Source organism: Myotis davidii, unplaced genomic scaffold (assembly GCF_000327345.1).
Source record: "Myotis davidii unplaced genomic scaffold, ASM32734v1 scaffold172, whole genome shotgun sequence".
Lineage (NCBI taxonomy): Eukaryota > Metazoa > Chordata > Mammalia > Chiroptera > Vespertilionidae > Myotis > Myotis davidii.
Genome location: NW_006284343.1, coordinates 72,787 through 86,599, shown reverse-complemented (window position 1 = coordinate 86,599; position 13,813 = coordinate 72,787). Strand labels below are relative to the sequence as shown.

The following is a 13,813-nucleotide window of genomic DNA, read 5'->3' as shown; positions in this document are numbered from 1 at the left end:
CATCGATGAGAGAGAAACATCGATCAGCTGCCTCCTGCACATCTCCCACTGGAGATGTGCCCGCAACCCAGGTACATGCCCTTGACCGGAATCGAACCTGGGACCCCTCAGTCCGCAGGCCAACGCTCTATCCACTGAGCCAAACCGGTTTCGGCAAACATTTTCTATCTTAACTTTTGGATTAGATGATTTTTTTAACACTTCAAAGTAGCTGAATATAATTGCACTATTCAAACTTAAAAGTTCTGGCTAGAAAATATATTAAATTCTACCATAGAAATCCTTCCATGATCCTACTGAACATGCATTCTAATCATAAGGAAACTCAGTCTTCCTTGCATTCCAATGAAAAACGGAGCCAAATTATGTGAAGCTCCCTCTTTATTTCTTGCCACAAGGAGAGAAAACAAAGACCTTTGAAGAGATAGCATTGAATTCAGTTCTACCTAAGTCCACCATGCAAAATGCCATCTCAGTGTGGGACGCTGCATTGCCTGGTAGTTGGTTTATTTGTTACTCATCCAACATATTTATTACATGAATCCTTGGTAATATTTAAAGAACATTGATGAATGTGTGAACGTTTTCATCAACCTGGAGAACATAAACATTGTCCTAGGAAGTGTGAAAACGCTCCTTTGGCCGTGTAGCCAGGAGTGCTTGATGAACCTCATGCTTATTTCCTGTCCACAAAAATAGAGTTCCTTCGTTTGCTCACTGCCATCGGGCTGTGTCTCCTCATCGGGGCCACATTTAAATCCCATCAGCTGAAATGTCCTTATCCACAAAATGAGGACAAAATGTTCTAAAATTAGTAACACTGCTACAAATTCATATCGCTGACTGTGCGAAGGCCTAATATAATATACTTTGTCCCATTTAAACCGTACGACAGCCCATTTATTGTATTTACCCTTTCACAGATGAGGATGCTGTCGCTCAGAGAAGTCAGTTAATGTGAAGATAGTCACACAGCTAGAAAATGGCACTGTTAGGATTTTCTATACAAAACCTTTTTTGTTGTTCATTAATTATTCAGCATTAACATTGTATTATTTTATTTGAAGGATTATAGATTCTCAGTTGTATGCAATACCAAGAGGCTGCAATGTTTTCCTGTTCTTATGAATATTATCAGCAATGCGCTGCTTGGAATGTTTAACCATACACAACAGATTCGAACTCTAAGAGGCCTGTTTCCTCTAGTAAGTATTGGGTTTACTCATTCCGAACAATTAGCAGTTTGATAAGTCCCTTGTGTGTGTTCCTTCTATAGCTTTTACATATTTATAATTCATTCTTAACCCTAAAAAGTTAACTTTGGCCTTATATTTTAAACAGATTGTATTTAACAGAATATGATTTTCCCCCTTCATTATGCTCAAAGAATTCTCATGGTGGAATACTGTTCCATAGTATGTCACAGTCTCCCAGAAAGTCTTCTAAAAAGATTTGTAGTTGATTGCATGGGTATATTGGAGAAGAATGAGACGTGTGTGTGTGTGTGTGCATGCGCGCGCGCACTGACTTAGAAATCAGGAACACTTGTTTTAGAATCTTATATTTCTAATATAATTTGTTGGTGAACCCTTCATTGACTAAATGGGTAGTCGTTGACTGCTTTGAAGGAAAATTTGCCAGTTCTTGGGCTAGATGCATTCTGATGAATTCCGTCACCAACCCGCAGTGGCTCTGCATGGGGGTGAGGGGGTCTGGTACACACAGACTGTGTTCTCATGACTCTTAGTCCGCTGCCTATGCTGTGGCCTGCCAGCTGGCAGCAGTGCTTTAGGCCGGGTCAGCAGAAGGGTCCTTATCCTTGGCCTTCAGTCACATCCCTCCCTCCCTTAATCCCTCCACCCCAGGTGTGACAGTGGCTTCTCACGTCATCATCCTTGGCTTTTCTGCTCTTTCCACCCGTGTAATCGTGGCATGATTAATTTTGCTCTGTTTTTTTTTTCCAAATATATATTTTTATTGATTTCAGAGAGGAAGGGAGAGGGGGAGGGAGAGAGAAACATCAATGATGAGAGAGAATCATGCATCGGTTATCTCCTGCTCACCCCACACTGGGGATTGAGCCTGCAATCTGGGCATGTGCCCTGACCGGGAATTGAGCCGCCGCGACCTCCTGGTTCATAGGTTGACGCTCAACCACTGAGCCACGCCGGCTGGGCCGTGGGGATTTAAAGTGTATCTCCTTGAAGATGGGCTCGGTGGTATCGAGTTGTCCTTTCAGGGCTGTTCTTTACAACATATCACCAGCTGACGTAGTTTGCACGGATCCATCGCTGGGTTTACTGAGGAAGACCTGCTGTTGCTCAGGCCTGAACCACCTGTTTCTCTAGGACACTAATTCTTGAATCTTTTTTTTTATTATTATTTTGTTAAAAAAAAACAAAAACACCAAACATGTAACATGAAATTTACCACCTTAACTATTTTTAAGTGTATAGTTCAATAGTGTTAAGTATATTCACATTGTGGGAAACAGGTCTCTAGAACTTTGTCATCTTGTAGAACTAAAATGCTATGCCCATTTAATAAGAACTCTTCATTCCTCCCTTCCCCGGACCCTGGCAATGACCATTTTACTTTCTGTTTTTACAAAATTTGACTACTTTTGATACATCATATAAGGACAGTTGTATAGTGTTTGTCTTTTTGTAACTGGCTTTTGCCCAGGATAATTTCCTCAGAGTTCATCCATGTGCCAGGATAACTTCCAAAGTTCATCCTAGCATGTGCCAGGATTTTTTTCCTTTTTAAAACTGAATAAGATTCCATTGTGTGTATGTACTACATTTGGTTTGCCCATTTGTCTGGCGATGGACATTTGGGCTGCTTCTTGAGTATTCTGCGTAGTGCTCCTATGGAGTGTATGAGCAGATATATCTTTGAGATCCTGCTTTTGATTCATTTTCATATATACTCTGATGTGGGTGGGCCCTGAGTTATTTTTTTATTCCCCCCGCCTTTTTTTCTAGGAATTAAAACCTCACGTTAAATTATCAAAAATCATCTCCCTGCCACCATGCATAGATGTTGATGATCTAGATCAGTGATGGCGAACTTTTTGAGCTCGGCGTGTCAGCATTTTGAAAAACCCTAACTAAACTCTGGTGCCGTGTCACATATAGAAATTTTTTGATATTTGCAACCGTAGTAAAACAAAGACATATTTTAGGTATTTATTTTATATATTTAAATGCAATTTTTCTTAACAAAGAAAAATCAACCAAAAAAATGAGTTCGCGTGTCATCTCTGACACACGTGTCATAGGTTTGCCATCACTGATCTAGATGTACACTTTTAATTTGTTTTTTCAAAATATTTTGAACAGCGTATTCTTTATGGTTATTAGTATTTGTTTCATGTTTTTAAATATTTGCTAGCTTAAAGTGCCTTTTATGTTTGCAGAATGTGTTCTTTATCTGGACTGGTCTGCCAGAAGGCTCCTTTTTCCTATTTTCCGTTGTTTGCAGCATTGCTCCTTACATCGCCATGAGCAGTGTCAGCGATTACAAAGTAAGAAAAAGGGGGGGAAAGAAAAGAGACTTCAGGAACTTTAATAACTGTTTTTTAAATGCTGTGTGTTCACAATGTAGTCCTGTGAAGAAAACATTTAAGCATATGTTTAATTTTAGATAATGTAGTTAAGCATTATTTCTATCGAGTTAGAAATTTACTTCTAAAAGCACAAAATACTTTTTATTTTAAAATTAAAGGAAAAGTACCATCATTTCACAGGGATTCAAGTTAATCTAATCCTTCAAAGGGGTATATTATAAAACTTTTGACTATAGAAGTCATTGATATTGACATTAAAGATCAGATTTAAGACTTGAGCCCCTTTTCTACTGTGGGGAATACAATTTTTTTTTGTTATATTTGTATTTGGTTATGTCCATTATTTAAGTCCAACAGTTCAATGAAATTTAGGTGAGTCATTCTTCACCCTTCTGAGCCAGTCTATTTGGATAATGGAGAATTTATTGGCCTGCAGGTCACAAAAATGATATTTCTTTTGAAGGAAATTCATTCCTGAATCATGATGAAGTCTGCTTTTCTATTTATTATGCATAAGTTAAGGGGGTGTTGTGAATCAAACCTACATAATGAAATAATACTAGTATTCACTGTCAAAAATGGTCACTTTAATGGAATTCACTAAATTCCATTGAACAGTATATGCATAATTAAAATTATCAGAAGATTTGACAGTATTTGTTTAGATTGTATTTGACATATCTTCCAATGCGTTTGTTCTGGATTTGGACTTTAATTGGATCTATGTATGTCCTGTGTTTTTCCATCAGAAGAGAACTAAGTCCCAGCTATGGACTTCAGGCCTCTGCCCTTCGGCCTACTGGTGTGGGCAGGCCCTGGTGGATATTAGCCTCTTTGCTTTCTTTCTTTATTCATCGTTTTTAATTTTATGCCTGACAAACGTAGCAGACCGTTTTTTCACAACTCGACTTGTGTTTGCTTCGGTGAGTGATGCATTACATAGACATTGTCTTATAAGGTAAATTCATGATACATTTTAACATTTGCTATTTTATGTAATCAAGACATTTCCATTTTTATTTTGCCCCTAATGGAAACAAAAAGCATTTGAAGTGTATGTTCAACAAAATATTTTAAAATACTTACAATTTAAATGTTCCCTCAATTCATATTTTATTTTTTGACTTTGATATTATTTATATTACCTTTTAGGTTGTGATTATATTTGGTTATGCAGCTTCTGCCATCTTTTTCACATATGTGATATCATTTATTTTTCGCAAGAGAAGAAAAAATAGTGGCGTTTGGTCATTTTGTTTCTTTATTGTAAGTATACGTACAAACATATCAATACAGAGATAAAGTTCCTTTTTCAACTTTGAATGTAACAGGAAACATAGTCACTTTTGCCCTGAGCAATAGGAAATGAACACCTTAAAATTATACCATAAAAAGGAGAGAGAATGTAATATGTTGCTGATTCAACAGTATTTCTGAAGAATTCATCTACAGCTCTTTGACTAGAGTTTTACAGAGTAACTTACAGAAAACCTGAAGCGCAGGATGCCACTATTGAGTTTATAAATCCTTCAAAATACAGGGCTTCCTGGCAATACTAGAACAAAAATTGGCTTGATAAAATTTGACAGTCCAATTCATTTCTACAGTGTTTAAGAAGTTGTCTTTTAACCTCAGATGCTAGAAATTTCAGAGATCAAAGATGTTTTTATACCTACAGCAGAGCATTTATTAGTAAATAGGAATGAATGATTCCAAAATTACTGAAAACTTGGATGGAAATGTTTACCAAGATGCTGAACACCCAGTGTGTCTAATCCCAGCTCTTTAGGTTTAGGGTTAGCTGATATACTCACCCCCAAATCTTGAAGTTGAAGTCCTGAACCCAACCAGAGGCGGTCTGCTAAGAAAATACATCTCACATTGCCCACTGACTTCTGTGAGAAATTAGCCTTAGACTATCTGGTCAGTAGGTAGCTGTTGACTTATCCCTTCTCAGAGGACAGTTTTCTGATTTGGCTGCTCTAATTGTATTTCTCGGTATGCAGTAGATAATATCTGTTACTACCCCTCTTACCACCATCAGGACAAATCAATACAAGCTCAGAAGTTACGGAAAGATGTACAGAGATACCTCACTCAGAAGACTGGCTTTGAGGCAGTCATGAGGATCTGGTGCACCAAACGTCTTTGCTTTCATACTTTGCATGGGGGCATTTTGTTCAGTCAACAGATTCACTGCCTTTGTCCAGTGTAAACCCAGGTGTTGTGTAGGCAGCACAGATGTTAGCAGAAGAGAGTCTAATAGTTGATTTCTTTTCCGTCAGCGCTCTTGTATATGTCCAGCAAAGGTTAATGAAGAATCTGTGTTCATACTTTGTGTTTTCTAGTCATTTCAACTCTGAATGAAAGTCTTTTTCAGAGCTGATGCCCCAGCAGTGTCAGGGTTATTGGCCAATATGACTGTTGACATGTCTGTTACTGCCAGCCTAACTGAGGCTCGAAATCTCCTAGTGAGTTCCCGCATAGACACTCTTTACACTTACTGTCCTTCAGTCCTAAGCAATTGGCAACCTCCAGTCATTGTTCCTTTTTCTTTGTCTTCCCCATTCTTGTGTTGGTTCTCCTTAAATAGAAGCCATTCCAGACTGGGACTAATACAAGTCTCTATGAATGTATTTTTTGCTTTGTGTCAAGTGAAAAATCAGCCCCTGGTTTACCTTATACTCACAATTCATCCTGGTTTGTATAGATTTGACAATATCTCAGGTAGGGGAGCACTTGCATCAACAGGCGAACCATACCTCCACCCCTTATCCTTCAGCCTTCAGTGGGACCTCTTCTCACGGATGCAGGCTCCATAGTGATGTTTTGGGTTGGACAAAAATGTGGATGGAATTTTCTTAGAAAAGGCATTCTTTCAGAACTTGAAACACCATCATCTTCCAGAACAATAGCTTTCATTTCTTGGCGTATAGAGACCATTTTGCCTAATATTTGATATATATAATTGGGGGCAAAAGTCTAATGAGGCAAAGTACTTTCAATACCTGGTAGAAGGCAAAATAGGTTCTGCATTCTCATGTAATGAGCTCCTCTTGCATAATTCCCCAGCTGCAAGTGCCTAAATGTGCAAATGAAGAAATCTGACGTGGTTTCTAGGGAAAGTCATGATAATGCAGAACACCTTTTCCATTAGGTTTGTAGACAAATGTTTGTGGATTAAGATGTTCTCACTGTGATGGGAACAGACTATAGCAAATAAAGGACCACAGCAGAGAGTTGAACATGAGACTCTGAAACACTATTTTTCAAATAGAATTATATCTATATATGATTGAATACCATCTTTTTCTTTGCTGCCAACTAGTTTTGAATTATTATGTATTAAAATAAGGCAGTATTGCAGAGGCAAAGTCAACTTTTTAAAACAAGGATTTTTGTTCAACAAGTAAAAAAATTACATCATTTCTGATTTTTTTTTTCTTTTTCATATTTATCTATTTTAGTGCACTTATCTATTTTATTTTTATACCGTTTAAAAGAAGCTGCACGTTAAAAGCTACATGGAATATTGAGATGTCAGGTTTGAAAAATTCAAGATTATCTAATTTAATTCCCCTCATATTTTTAGAATGAAAATAATTAAGCAACCTGTTTAAGGTCACACAAAAAATAGAGATAGACTCATGAAGAAACCTGAGATCGCAGACCTTATGTCATTCTTCAAGTCAAAAAAATAAGAGCTAGTAACACGGTGGACAATACTGACGTCAAGTTTGTGGTGATCAACATCTTGATTTTAGTAAGCTAAAATACATCTTCACAGAAGCCTCATGCAGGTTACAGTAACTTTATGTCTGCTACAAAGAACTTAGAATATCATTCAAAATTGGTATTGAGGCTAATTACTGTGATAATTGATCTTTCATCACACGGTCAATATAAGTTTAAACCATGCCAGTCTTAGGACTGAGATAATTTTTTGTTACAGGAATGCTGATGGGCAGTACAGTTGTCCTTTAGTGACCTTGGATTTACTTGGAAGGACGGTATAGGCAGTGTCTCCCCATCACTGAGTAAAGCCACAGTCAACAGTTAGTTTCTAGAGTCCAATACACTCCTGTACCCCCAAGGGTGTGGCACTGCAGGGGTGCCTTAGGCCCTTGTCAAAGGAGGAGGAAGCACCCTGTCACCCATATTTCAGCCCAATGGTGGAGGTGGAGTCGCACATCTTAGCACACTGGGCCATTTCCTTTGATGCATTTTGGCATCTTCTCTTGTTCCAGTGGGTGAGAAAGGAAGAAAAGAACAGAAACTTGGAGTCCTCATAGAATAAGCAGAGTCAGCTAAGTGGACTAAAGAACTCAGAGTTATCAAAAATAAGGAGCTAGGAGAAAAAATAGAGAAGTGTGATGTCATGGAAACTAAAAGAAATGTGTAAACATGGACAGTTGTGCAATACCTTTGCAAGGAGATCACGGCGGTTGTAAAATGAGAGAAGTCTTTTGGGTTGGCTATCCAAAATGCTTATTGTGCCCTTCTTACTGAATACTTGATTTTAAGTTTTTGGGTTTTTTCCCCCAATTGTTTTTGATAAGGTAGATTACACATTTCCCCAAAACTTTAAATTTACTTAGTAGCAAAGATAACATTCCTTTTTATATAACAATGTCTTATTATAATTTTGAATATGTAACCTATGTCAGTATAATTTTCTGACATAAAGACTTAGCAATCATTACACCCACCTAGAGTTTTGAATTCTAGCTTCATCCCTCACTAAATGTGTCATCTTGAGGATGTTATTTAATGTCTCTGGACCCTAGATTTCCCATATATAAAAGGGGAAGGATAAGAAGAATACATGGTAGAGTCATTGTGAGGATTAAAGCAAATAGTATATGTTAGTTCTTAATGCCTGGTCATTTGTGTAATATACAATGAATTGAGTAGGTATGATTCTTACCAGTTTTATTATAATTAATACATTAATAAGACCCAGCAAAGGTTTAATAAAGTGTTTAAAATACACTTAATGGCTGATAAACTGATCCTTAAAACAAAAACAAAATATTATTTATAATCTCCACCCCAACATTTACCAGTAATCTAAAAGAAAAATGAGTATTTTGCAATCATAATGCACAATCTCCAAAACATCATTTACTTGAAATGGTGAATTAATGGAGAAGGTATATGACAATTTGAAAATTTCAGTCTAAGTGAGAGGCAATATGGATTTTTCATAAGGTCGTATATATTCTCATTAACAAAAGCATATCCTTTCCCTCTTCCTTCTGAAAGGGTTGTGTCTGCATATAGGAGAATTCTGATAGGTAGGATAAGAATAGCTACATCTTAAATGTTTTCTCAAATATCAATGGCCTGAGTATGTCTGACATGTAATATATTTCAACTTACCTTGTAGACCTCATCCAGCTTGTTAGACGTGATTATAATGAGTTACTCCCTGTCATCTGCCTCGCTTTGGAGCATGGTGTTTGTTCCCTCATTCGCCTTGTATGGATTTCTTGTTTTTATGATAGATGTAAGTTATATTATCAACTGTGTCATTAATTTTGAATATGCAACCTATTAAAATGCTTTGCCCAAATCTATAAAGATGAAAGTAGGCTACCGGTTTTCTGGAGCTAGAGGGTAGGGTGTGGCAATGGGGAGTGACAGCAAATGTATATGATGGAAATGTTCTTAAATTGTGGCATTGCTCTCACAACTCAGTACATTTACTAAAAATCCTTGAATTGCACACGTAAAGTGTACGGATTTTAGGGCATGAAAATGTAACCTCAATAAAGCTGTTAAAAAAGCTTTGCCATACGCACTTTGCAAAACATACACTTATTCAAAACAAACTCCAGATTGAAAAACATTGCCTCATTCAATGGGTATTCATTATCCATTGTGAGGAATACACTCATGGGCGGTATCACTCATTCATTCAAAATGTATATTAAACACTATTCTGTGTCAGGCACTGTGCTAGTCATTAGGGTCATCTGATGGACAAGATGACACAGTCCTTCCTTTGACAGAGCTTAGTGGAGTCAAAGGCCAACCTCAAGGTAGTCAATGCAATGGACTTCAAGGTTGCAAAGGGGAAGGGCAGAGCTGTAAGCACAGCCGAAGTGCTCTGGAGAGTCAGAGAATTCTTCTAAGGGGAAGCAATGTTTAAACTCGGTCCTAAAGACTATGAATTAATTAGAGGGAGAGTGGGGTGGGAGGTAATAAGCATGTTCTGTGGAGGGAAGCAAAGGCATCGAAGCAGAAAAGACGAGAAATCATCAAATAAACCAAATGAGATTCAAATGGAAAGAAATGTACAATGAGGTGAGCAGAAGAGCTCAGTCAGGAACATAATTTCGGGGGCCCGGCCTCATCCTGAATGAAACAGCTTTGAACAAGGTAGCGAGGGCTTCCCCAGGCTTGTGTTCTTGGGAGCCTGTAAGAACACTTTTCCATTGGCTGAGCAATGCCTGGGATTCTCCATGGAAAATGTATTCCTCTGTTTAAAGCATTTTTTTCCTGAAAGAGAAGTAGACCTGCAAAGTGAAATACATTGATATAGACTTGTGACACATTATTTAGGCGTCATGAATTACTTTTTGAGTGCAGTGATTGATGAGGAAAGAATAACACAATAGGACTAAATAGGAGGTGGAAACAATCACCATTGTCGGATCAGGAAGGGACCCTGAAAAGGCTGGTGATGGCTCTTTAGGACAAATATTGTTGACCCCTAGAATGTATCGGGATGAAGGCATCTCTCTCTGTTATGCTTTCAGCAAACATTAAGCCAAAATAGTGAAGAAAAAAAGGGGAATTGGAGAAGACAACATAGGTTATACCTGCTCGTTGAGAGACATTCAGAGTTGAGTAGGGGTCCCCTCACGTCTCTGCAGAGAATTGCTTATCACCCATGCACATAAGGGACTCAAGCTTAAGAAAAACATTCAATATGTGAAATTCCTTATTACTTAAATGGAAACTGTAAAGCTGATGAATTTTCATTTAGCATTTTGTGTGGGTGTGTTTGTTTTTGCTTTACAGAGAATCTACGAGCACCAAAGACAAAATGAAGACCTATTTTATGACCTGAGTGGAACTGATTTTCTAATATGCCTAATAGTAAGAAGGTTTTTCCAACTCAACACTTATTTTTTTATAGTTATTGTTTGCTATAACAACTACTTAATCTTGCCTAAAGTGTGCCAACTTCAAAGATGTTTTCAATTATAGTCTCAGAATAAGTAATTACATTCCAACATGATTCTAAGCCCTAGAGTTATTTTTTTATATGCATGAATGGATAGTATACATCCCGAATTTAATACAAAATTAATTTTTCATGTTTATTTATCCTGTATACTGCCCCCTCCAAATTTGAGAGAGCTTGTTAAAAATACAGATGGAATATAACTGAAGTCCTTTGAATTAGAGATAAAAAAGCAAAAGTTCAATAAAAAAGAAAGGGAAATAATGATTATGTTGATGTATTTAGACCGAAGAAAGGCACTGTCTTTGAATGTAATGCACCGTAGTTTTCTAGGCATAGAAGCAAATGTAGATGTAAGTCCCTGCCCTCACGGAGCTTATTTGTTGGTGAAAGGAGACAGATAATAAACAAACTAGATAATATATACCATGTCAGGTGGTCAGGAAAGGCCTGGCTGACAGATAATCATCTGAGGGAAGCAGGGAGCAAGCTGTAGAGATAGCTTGGGGAAGAGCATTCCAGTAGAGGGGCAGGGGTCACCTGGCTTGTTTGAGGTTCAGGCAGGAGGCCAATGTGGTTAGGGCAGAGTGTCCTGAGGGAGAGCGGTACAAGAGAAGGTCACAGAAGCCATAGGGACACGTGCAGGTGGATTGAAGAGGTTACACAGTGTTCTCGGTCACCATAAGGACTTTGACTTTGTTTGAGTAACTGAGGAGTCACTGGAAGGTTTTAAGCAAAGGACATGTTTCAAAAGAGTAGCTCTAGTGGCTGTGTTGAGAATAGATGTTTGGAGCAAGGGGAGAAGATGGAGACCAGGTAGAAAGGTATTGTAATATTTTTTTAAATTGATTTGAGAGAGAGAGAGAAACATCCATGTGAGAGAGACACAGCAGTCGATGCCTCTGGCACATGCCCTGACCAAGGATGGAAGCCAAAACCTGGGTATATGCCCTGACCTGGAATCAAACCCGCCACCTTCTGGTGTATGGGATGACTGACACTACATCCAACTGAGCCACACCTCCAGGGTTCCTTTTAAAAATAAGAAGAAGAAGAAGGAGGCGGGGGAGGGGGAGGAGGAGGAGATAGAAGGAGAAGGAGAAATGATAAGGACCTGGCCCTGGGTGGGGTAGCACAGACATGGGTGAGAAGTAGTTAGTTGGGTTCTGGATAATTTTGAAGGTAAAACAGGGAGCATTTGCTGGCAGACTGGGTGTGGGTTGTGAGAAGAAGAGTCAGGTTCCACTACGCTGGTTTGTCATTGTGTAGCTGGATTTCTTCCCGGCGTGTAAGATGATTCACATCTCTTTTACCTGAAGACCAAAGGTCACTGACTTAATTCAAATGTTTAAACCATATTTGTGAACAAAATACCTAAATATAACTGTTTTTGTTTGTTTGTTTTTGCTCCTAGCCTTACTTTCAGGCTTTGCTGTTCGCTTTTGTTCTAAGATGCATGGAAATGAAGTGTGGGCAGACAGTAATGCGAAAGGATCCTGTTTTCAGGTGGAGGAAAGCTTCCTTTCATGCTTGATGTCGTATTTTAATATTCCTAAATAGTGGCTGCACTGTTTGTTGTCCTATTGCTACAGGTTTATCTTTACAATGTAGACAGCATGCTGATTTTCACCAGGATCAGCAGATTGCTGGCTTACCGCCAGGAAACGGGGCTCCCAGGCAGAGTTCTGGCACTAACCAGCTGAGGGCGCTTCCAGTCCCTCCAAAATTTAATGAGTCCTCAGATATGCCATTCTGCTGTCCAAGATGGGTACACCTCCTTGAACAGAGGAGATGGGATGGAACTGGTTGAGCAACATAGTTCCACATGCTTTACAAATGTGTGTGTGTGGTGGCGGGGGAGGAGGGGTGGGTTGGGAGTAGGGAGGGAACTCCAGAAAGGGTGAACAACAAGAGATGCTAAGGCCTATGTTGGGCTGATTAGATGGGCTCAGAGAAAATGTAGATGATATGATTTTTAAAGAGGCACGGGTCCTTGTCAACAAATTGGAAAGGGTCAACGATGCTAACTGAAAGAATGGGGGCCACACGGACAAAGGGTTTCTGGTTACCAGGGGTTTTTGGCAAAAGCAGAAGCAGTATGCACAGGGCCATGGTCATCACCAGTTTATTGAAAGAAGGGGGCAGTGGTCATATCACCGGGGGCTGATTCGCGATCCATCTTTGACAAATGGAAAAATCACAGGGCATATACATTTCCCTTTGTCCACAGAATTTCCCCCCAAAGAAGAGAGGCCCGGCCAAATCCAGAGGAACCTATCGATGAAGACGAAGATGTTCAGGCAGAAAGAACAAGAACAGCAACAGCCCTGATGATCACTTCCAGCATAGAGGAGGTAGAAAGCCACGGGACAGAGGGCATGTTAATGGCACTATCCAAAAACTATCCACAGTAGAGGTTGATGTGCCGGTTTTCACTCTGAAAGTTGAGCGTTGGGTGCATTTTCATGATTCTTAACTGTTCTCAGCACTCCCACTTCTTGGGGGTGTCCTGGACGTTCCAAGAAATGTACAAAGCAAGTGGCTCTATTCTTCTATTGATAAAAATGGACTTTGATCAGTTTCAGAACCAAAAACTTCACGAGTTGAGGAATTTACCTGAGTGACATTTGTTTTAGAATCCTACAGAGAGATTGAAATTTTAAGCGTCATTCATTTCTTTGACCTCGATGCCATGATATTCCCATGAGGTTAGACACTTCTGTTCTGGGAAGGGAGTAAGCCAGCTTCCATGAAATGATGCTGCTTCTCTCAGAAGCACGAAATGTTAATGAGTGCATGTTGCATTTGTTTGGGTTTTGTGTTTTGTTTTTTTTAATGTTTGTATTGATGTCAGAGAGGAAGGGAGAGGGAGGGAGAGATAGAAACATCAGTGGTGAAAGAGAATCATTGACTGGCTGCCTCCTGCATGCCCCAGTGGGGATGGAGCCCACAACCTGGGCATGTGCCCTGACTGGGAATCAAACCGTGACCTCCTGGTTCATAGGTCGATGCTTAACCACTGAGCCATGCCAGTCAGGCTGCATGTT

At 39.1% G+C, this 13,813-nt stretch overlaps 1 protein-coding gene across 1 annotated transcript in view; it reads left to right on the top strand.

Moving 5' to 3' along the window:
* Positions 1 to 13,813, top strand: part of LOC102769257 (ATP-binding cassette sub-family A member 6) — a 49,066-nt gene that overhangs the window by 25,756 nt on the left and 9,497 nt on the right. Inside the window, exons 21-28 of the mRNA XM_015570484.1 lie at positions 1,068 to 1,205; positions 3,422 to 3,529; positions 4,321 to 4,494; positions 4,724 to 4,837; positions 8,961 to 9,080; positions 10,601 to 10,678; positions 12,181 to 12,272; positions 12,997 to 13,176. Of these exons, the coding sequence (XP_015425970.1) occupies positions 1,068 to 1,205; positions 3,422 to 3,529; positions 4,321 to 4,494; positions 4,724 to 4,837; positions 8,961 to 9,080; positions 10,601 to 10,678; positions 12,181 to 12,272; positions 12,997 to 13,176 (1,004 nt within the window). The remainder of the gene's footprint in view (positions 1 to 1,067; positions 1,206 to 3,421; positions 3,530 to 4,320; positions 4,495 to 4,723; positions 4,838 to 8,960; positions 9,081 to 10,600; positions 10,679 to 12,180; positions 12,273 to 12,996; positions 13,177 to 13,813) is intronic.